This window comes from Borostomias antarcticus, assembly GCF_949987555.1.
Source record: "Borostomias antarcticus genome assembly, chromosome: 13".
Classification (NCBI taxonomy): domain Eukaryota; kingdom Metazoa; phylum Chordata; class Actinopteri; order Stomiiformes; family Stomiidae; genus Borostomias; species Borostomias antarcticus.
The window spans coordinates 24,490,669-24,499,175 of record NC_140246.1 but is presented as its reverse complement, the minus strand read 5'-3'; the positions used below and the strand labels follow the sequence as shown (position 1 = coordinate 24,499,175).

General features: G+C 50.6%; 1 protein-coding gene across 1 annotated transcript in view; it reads right to left on the bottom strand.

Annotated features, from left to right (window-relative positions):
- The window catches only part of LOC311317058 (protein NLRC3-like), a gene marked incomplete at its 5' end in the record, with an annotated part of 61,248 nt that extends 58,820 nt beyond the window's left edge, over positions 1-2,428 (bottom strand). Inside the window, one exon of the mRNA XM_084448056.1 lies at positions 2,297-2,428. Within this exon, the coding sequence (XP_084304182.1) occupies positions 2,297-2,428 (132 nt within the window). The remainder of the gene's footprint in view (positions 1-2,296) is intronic.
- Positions 2,429-8,507: the final 6,079 nt, after the last annotated feature.

Here is an 8,507-nt window from a genome sequence, read left to right as displayed (position 1 = left end):
GTTGTGCCCACACCATGCTCTGTTAAGAGCGGCGGTGAGCAAGTTTCCTTGTTGAGGAATAAAGCAAACACAATGCAACGTTATCCTGGTTGTCATGTACAGTCCGCATCTCCTCCTGTTTCAAGTACTGTAATGTTCTCGGCTAGAGCCGCCGGGTCTTCCGTGAAAAAGTCGGAATTGACCATGCCAGGTCTCGCTGCAGCTGAAAAACCGTCTCGAGCCGCAGAGTCTTTTCCTGCTAAGAAAGCAGACGTGATGTGCGCAGCTCTTGCCAGTTCAGCGAATGTAATATATTCGGCTAGAGCCGGGTCCTCTGTGAGAAAGTCAGATTTGACCACGGCAGGTCTCGCCGCCCCTGTTCTAAACAGACCGTTGAGGTTTTTAACAGAGGGGATGTGTGCGCCCAGGCCAAGTGCTATGGCTGTACTGCCCTGTTCGGAGTTTTCTCGGGACCGACCGCTGGCGGGGTTTAGCGGCGAAAAAGATACGCTAGACCCCCAGACGGCGTTCGTTCATATGGGTCGAGTGTTAGAGCCTCTCCCTGTGTGTTCGACAGGTAGAGAGTTTTCAGCTCACCGGTCAGTGAGAATACTTCCATGTTTACTGAGCCTCCGGCTGGGACAGTGGCACGTTTTTCTGCTTCGGCAGTTAAAACGTTTTCACTTGCCAACGGGGATAGGCGAGGTAAACAGGGTGATGTTTTCACGGCAGCCTCGGCTAGCTATTTTCATGATTAACCGAGGCGCCGCTCCGTCAGTGTGTGTGACGTGTCGACCTGGCAGCCAAAACCACAGGTTCGCCTGCCTGGGGTTCAACCGTTAGCCTTCAACCCAGTACCCCCAGGGGGGAGACAGGGGTACCAGACGAAGGAAAGAAAAGGTTAGTGAAAGCGGACAGGAAGAAGTTTCACGTCAGAATCCCCACATCAGATTGGAGGAAAATGACTAAGCAAGAGAGGTCAGTCGTTTTGGAGGAAAGGAACAGAGAGGCACAAGCAAGGAGATTGAGTAAGGTAGTTAGGACTGAGGCCCAGCCAGAACCAGGGCCAGCCGAGATTAAACAAGAGCCAGAGCAGCCAAACTGGACCTTTAGATCACTTGACCCTCAGTATACCCCCATTGATCCCCACAGCATTGAGGCCGCTCTTCTGAGTTACTCTAATATGGGCCAGGACCCTGGCAGTCTTCTGAGTTACTCTAATATGGGCCAGGACCCTGGCAGTAGGGGTTTTTCCAGAGATCCTTTCGTAGGCCTCACGGGAGAGGGAAATACAGAGCCAAGTATAATCGACCTCCCTGTTGAGATCACTGGGCCTGTTGGCGTATGCCTCACAGGAGAGGGAAGTACAGAGCAGAGTATGATCGACCTCCCTGTTGCAGCCCCTGGGCCTGTTGGGACAGAAGAGTGCATAACCGCCATACGGATGTTAACAGATTCTTTCGTATAACACCTTGATGGATGCGAACCTGATCTGTCGGATGTGCTCATCCGTGCTGGATGCTAATCTGATCTGTTGAAAAGTGCTTGAATATGCTGTGCTAACACGCTTACAGTTAAGAGTAAGGACATGTAAGAGAGTAAAAACATGAACACATAAATCAGACACACACACAGACTCCGACACTCAAACACTCACACACAAACAGACTCAGAATAACAAAAGTGCAAATATACACATTTTACAAATGCCTAAACTATATTTTTAAGATGTAATAGAGATGTTATTAAGTTTAGTTATAAGAAATGATTTGTTTGAAAGTAATATTGTGAAAGCATTAAGAGAACGAAGCTATAGAAGGAAATTACAGTATGTATGTTTAACATGTGCCCGTGAACTGTCGTAACCCCTGAGCTTTGTTTAGAGCTCGTGGTGAAAGGTGGAGAGAGGAAGTGGGATGTGGAGCAACTGCCTGGTGCTACGCTACACACACAGAGGCTGAGGGTGCGTTCGCACTTTTGGCCTTATAACACTTTAGGCCTGATGAACTGAACATTCTACTAACTGACTGTTTTGAAGTACAAGGTTGATTTTCAGAGAGATGTTTCTCATGTGAGAGTCTCTTTGAAGTCTTAAGTACTTTCCAAAGGCATGATACGATCACGTGTACAAATGGTGGCTTGGGGACTTTCCATTGACGGCATGCTGAGATGGGACAAAATGGTGGCTTCCATATATGGTGAGGCTGAAGATTCACCGGTTGGTTCGAGGGTTCTCGAAGGAGAGCATGGGGTATATAAGGAAGATTTGACTGTTAGTCGGATGAGATGTCTACACTGCCCGCGAGCCTCGCCCGACCCTCCCGAAGCAGACGATCCGGCTAAAAGAATCTCCCAGTTCTACATCCACGGCGTTCCGACGGGCTGTCTCCGTCTCCTCTTTGCAGAGAAAACCAGACTTGCAGCAAAGCCGTTGCGACACGACCAACATCCCCTTCCGTTCCGGAGGGGCCGCGCCTGGTGAGAATTGTGTTCTGTGGTGAAGCGAGTACCAAGGCCAGGTGTTCTCTGCTCCACTAAACATCCTATTCCTTTACTCTCGATCACGGTATACGGGTTTTTCGTGTATGCATATTGTCGATTGAATAGAGTTTTAAGGTGAAGTTAATATTACTAATTGTGTGTCGTTTAATCATAGGTTCATTGGCAGGATAAATTCTTATTATGTATAGGATGGGACACATAATTACCATTTAGATTGTATAGATATACATAAAATCGATATGTTTTGTGTTCTGATCTTAAAGTTAGTACTGATTTGGTTCATTCTTTTTATCAAAGTTTTATTGTTGTGTTCAGTTGTGCGCTCTTGGTGGCTTGCAATGTATAACAAGTAAATCTTGTGATCAGTTAATCATTAAATTTTGTATAACCATTTAATCATTTAATTCATTAAAATTTCCTCTAAAGGGACTGAGTTTCATTCATCATTATTATTCCTGTAATGTAAAAATTCAAGCTATCCAGGCATAACATCTCAAGCTCTATAAAGGTTGATTCTAGACCCAGTGTGATAATACTCCCTTGCAGTAATATTTTATTGCTAATCCTCCTACCCGACACGTAACAGCTGTCAATAAGGAACAGAGCGGTCGTGAACCAGAGTTGTTTACCAGCAGGTGCCTCTCTCTTTAGGTCACAGAGAGGGCGTCCCAGTAAACTGTAATAGGGAGAGCTCTGGGAAGTAGATCGTTAGCAGTCGGGCGCGTCTGTTCGATTTACCGGTCGTAGCACACACGATTTTACGCAACTTCCTGTGAGGGGTAAATGCCCTGGGGGCGTAAACGTGACGGCATCCTTGGAGATGACCGGTACTGATATTCCCATACCACCGCAGGGAATTCAGGGAGACAGACGCCAACGTTCGACCTTTAGTTAAAAGGATTCGGCCTATGGTGTCTGATATCCACACTTCATCTCACAACGTGCACCAGTCGCATGGTTTTCGCCTAGCCGCTTTGTGTGATGTTGGTGAGAAATCACTGCCCGCCTCATGTCCCGTCTAGTCGGTCTGCGAAAAACGGCACCTTGACAGATCATGCAAATGAGAAGGAGGGGTTCCTCGCATTGCAACATTCCGCCGTTTTCTCTCAATGCGATGAGAAACGGCGGCTTGTTAGCAATGCAGACGGTGTGGACTCACTTCCTCTTTTTATGAATGAAGTGCTTCTTGACAGGAATGCCATTCATCCTCGCGCTGTTCAGGGACATGGAACTTCCAACGGGGATTTTTCATCTCCCTTTCGAGGATTGCCCGCCTTGGGCCAGGACAGCAGAGTTTCTCAGCTGTCCGGTGGTGGTCAGGGCCAAATTGAACTACGGCAGGTTCCTCGATCTGATCCCGCGATCTCCGGCACAACCTCTTTCCAACTGCTTCACAGTCTGGCAGGAGAAATGTCTCCTGGACAGCTGGTTGAAGCGTGTTCTACAGGAAGGGTATCTCATTCAGTTTTGTTGCTCCCCACCGCCCTTCACGGGCGTAGTGGAGACAGTGATACCGCGTCCCGCTCAGGCTGCCGCTCTGTCAGCAGAGATTGCAGAACTGATGGCGAAGGGAGCGGTAACTGTGGTCCCGTCAGAGGAACGAGGGATTTTATTCCCGCTACTTCCTTGTGCCAAAGACAACGGGGGGCGTGAGGCCAATTCTGGACCTCCGCCTTTTCAACAAAACGGTGGTGAATCTGAAGTTTCATATGCTTACGGTGCGACAAATGCTGGAGGCATTCCTTCCCGGCGATTTTTGCACCAGCATAGACCTCAGGGACGCTTACTTCCACATACCGATAGCTCATCGGCATCGGAAGTTTTTGCGTTTCGCCTACCTGGTGTGGCATACGAATATACCAGACTCCCGTTTGGATATGCGCTCGCCCCCAGAACCTTCCCCTATTGTGTGGATGCGGCATTGAGACCGCTACGCCGGCAGGGCATCAGGATCCTGGCGTACCTGGACGACCTGCTAGTACTGGCTCCGTCGCCTTTGTTGGCTCTGACGCATACTGCCACGGTGGTGAGGCATCTCACCGACCTGGGGTTTGCAGTCAACTGGGAGAAGAGAGCTCTGTGGCCAGCCCGTCAGATTGTTTACCTGGGTATCAATCTGGACACGAGCGCCATGAGAGCACGGCTATCCGATTCAAGGAGGGGAACGCTCGAGAAGAGTCTCAGCGTTTGCCGTCCTTCTCGGAAGATTGCGGTTCTGTCGAATATGTGCCTCCTGGGTCTCATGGCAGCCGCCCATGTGGTAGTATCACTGGGCCTACTTTACATGAGGCGCTTGCAGAGATGGTTCACGCGGCTTCGTCTGGACCCTGTGAGGCACAGACGGCGCCTTGTGTGGATGCCGGGGTCATTGTCAGCAGACCTCGACTATTGGAGGGACCGGCGCGTGATAGCGCACGGCGTTCCAATAGGCAGGGTGTCGGCTCACGTCACCGTCTTCACAGACGCGTCTCTAAGCGGCTGGTGTGGTACATGTCTGTCCCAGGCTGTAGGTGGTTTGTGGGCCATCGGAGAACGGCGCCACATCAACCTCCTGGAGTTGGAGACGGTGCTGCTGGCGTTGCGCCACTTTGTACACCTAGTACAGGGCCGCAATGTGCTGGTGCGGTCAGACAACCAGACCACGGTAGCTTACATCAACCGACAAGGGGGAGTCCGCTCGCCAGCGCTTCACCGACTGGCGGTGACGCTGTGGCAATGGGCTCATGTCAATCTCCGGTCACTGACGGCACGGCACATTGCCCACGGCGGGCCTCACCCGGACGAGTGGAGCCTACATCCTCAGATAGTGGCTCAGCTCTGGACCCGGTTTGGCAGAGCAGGGGTGGATCTCTTCGCTTCGAGTCTTGGGACGGCCGCTGGTGGCCTGGCTCTTGAACGGCGAAGATTGTCTGATAGGGGACTCTCTCCGGCCGTGATCTGTACGATTCAGAGTGCGCGCGCGGCTTCCACTGCCTCGGTTTACTCTGGCAAATGGGCTGTTTTTTTCCGCGTTGGTGTGAAGAAAGGGATTTCGCTCCCGAGTCATGCTCTGTCGAGGCGATTTTGGAAGTCCTTCAGCACCTGATGGGTCATGGTGACGGTTTGGCAGCATCCACTATCAAAGTGTATGCGTGTACTATTTTCGCATGCCATGAGGGGTTCGCCAAAACTACGGTTTTCGGGCATCCTCTGGTTAAACGTTTCCTGGCCGGCGAACGCCGTCTTCGCTCTGTGCGTAAGGCTGCGGCACCGCCTTGGGATTTGCTCTTGGTTCTGGATGCGCTATGTAAAGCGCCATTTGAACCAATGGAGCAGATATCTCTCAAGTGGTTTTCGATTAAGACCGCGCTGCTCCTTGCTCTGACGTCGGGCAAGCGGGTCAGTGATCTGAGGGCGTTGACAGTTTTTCTCATCACGGGTGATGGAAGCAAAGCTGTGTTGCGCACGGATCCATCTTTCGTTCCGAAATTGGTCCGGGGCGCATATAGAGCACAGGATTTAGAGCTGGGAGCCTTCTATCCCCCGCCTCATGCGAGCGAGGAGGAGGCCCGCCTCCATTTGTTGTGTCCTGTGAGTGCGTTGACGTGTTACGTCCAGCGCACGGCTGCGGTGCGCACTACCCCCCAGTTTGGTTTGCCACGGCCCAGGGAAGGTGGGTTCTCCGTTGTCGAAACAGCGTCTCTCCCATTGGATCTGTGAGGGCATCGCCCAGTCTTACGTGACTGCGGGTCGCCCTCTTCCTGGGACTGTTCGGGCACACTCCACAAGGGGTGTGGCCACGTCAGTTACTCTGTTCAATGGTGTGTCGGTGGAGGACATCTGTGCAGCGGCAACTTGGTCGTCCCCGTCTCCTTTTGTTCGTTATTACCTTTTATCCATGTCCTCTGTCTCTGTGGCGTCGTCTGTGCTAAACACGGCCGCCGGTGCGAGCCAGCGTTAGACAGGATGTTTCATGTAGGTGTTCGGCTCGAGCCGCCGAGTCTTCTGTGAAAGAATCAAAATGGACCACGGCAGGTCTCGCCGCTACTGGAGAACCGGTTCGAGCCGGTTTTCCTGCTAGGAAAGCAGACGTGACTCACGCAGGTCTCACTGGTTCAGCTAAGGTAGGAGCAGGCCCTTCTAAATGGTAAATGGATAATGGACTGCACTTATATAGCGCTTTTCCACCTTAGCTGCACTCAAAGCGCTTTACAATGGCCTCTCATTCACCCATTCACACACACATTCACACACCAATAGCGGTAGCTGCCATGCAAGGTGCTAGTCTGCTCATTGGGAGCAATTTGGGGTTAGGTGTCTTGCTCAAGGACACTTCGACATGTGGACAGTCGGAGCTGGGATTCGAACCACTGACCCTTCGATCACTGAACGACCCGCTCTACCAACTGAGCTACAGCCGCCCCTAGTGACTAGTGACGTTCCGCTCCTGTTTATGAGTGAGGCTGGGATGGGCTTGTTACGGAGTAACTGCTTTGGTCCAGCTCTCGCCTCACGTACCTCTCCTTGCCCTCGGCTGTGATAGGCCGAGTGTGGCGGGGCGGGGCCAGTGCTTGGGTCGAATCCACTGTTAGTATGGTCTCGCCTGCTCGCTGAAATTTTCGGTTAGGAGCAGATGTGCGGGCGTAGCCCGCTTATACAGTGGTGCACCGGACTTGGTTGGACACAGGTGTGTGTATGTTTTTTTCTTCAGTCAATGTGGCTAGCTGGGTTTCGCTAGCCAATAGGAGCTAGCCCTGTGGGGCTCCGCTCCACTCATAGAACTAGGGTTACAATAGTTCTAGTCAATAGGATTTTTGCCCGCATAATCAAGGATTTTTGCCCGCATAATCAAGGATTTTTGCCCGCATAATCAAGGATTTTTGCCCGCATAATCAAGGATTTTTGCCCGCATAATCAAGGATTTTTGCCCGCATAATCAAGGATTTTTGCCTGCATAATCAAGGATTTTTGCCTGCATAATCAAGGATTTTTGCCCGCGTTTTTCTGGAGGGACTGGCAAGTACTACGTCTTAACAAGTCTGTCTGAATGACCCTAAGGAGTCACACAGGGAGATTGAGAGAGAGAGAGAGAGAGGGGGGGGGGGGGAGAGAGAGAGAGAGAGAGAGAGAGAGAGAGAGAGAGAGAGAGAGAGAGAGAGAGAGAGAGAGAGAGAGATAGATAGATAGATAGATAGATAGATAGATAGATAGATAGATAGATAGAGATAGATAGAGTATCCTACTCTGAAAAGGATTGGTTGCTCCATAGATCTGTCACACTTCATTTTTATGATGAACATGTTATGATTTACATCTTAATGCTTAATTCCTTTTGAAGAATAACTAACATGTCACCTTTATTAAATGACATCAGTAGTTCATATTTACCTTTTCTCATCAGGGTCTCATCAGGGTAAAATCTAATTTTAAAAGGACTTATGAATATCTCTATCAAGGACCATCTAGTGGTGTGTGTATATGTGTGTGTGTGTGTGTGTGTGTGTGTGTGTGTGTGTGTGTGTGTGTGTGTGTGTGTGTGTGAGAGAGAGAGAGAGAGAGTGTGCTGCTAGAGTTGGGCTAGGATTTGGTTGTCAGATTTGATGTATAGCCAGCTGAACAGCTTTGAGAGAGAGAGAGAGACAGAGAGAGAGAGAGGGGGGAGAGAGAGAGAGAGAGGGGAGAGAGAGAAAGGGGGGAGGGAGAGAGAGAGAGAGAGAGGGGGGGAGAGAGAGAGGGGGGAGAGAGAGAGAGAGAGAGATGGGGGGGGGAGAGAGAGAGAGAGGGGGAGAGAAAGAGAGAGAGAGAGAGGGGGAGAGAAAGAGAGAGAGAGAAGGGAGAGGACGGACGGACAGTAACCTGCACAGCGCACTGGATTCAACCATAATAATGGACCCTTCCCTGGCATTAAACTACCCTGCAAGGTTTCTGGAGTGAGAGCCTAAGCTACCAGAAGTGTTGTGAGTGCTGCTGTGTTGTATTTAAGCAGCGTTACGTTGGTTAGAAGTCAGAGGGTTTCTCCTGCTTATTCTCTCTCACTCAAACTACAT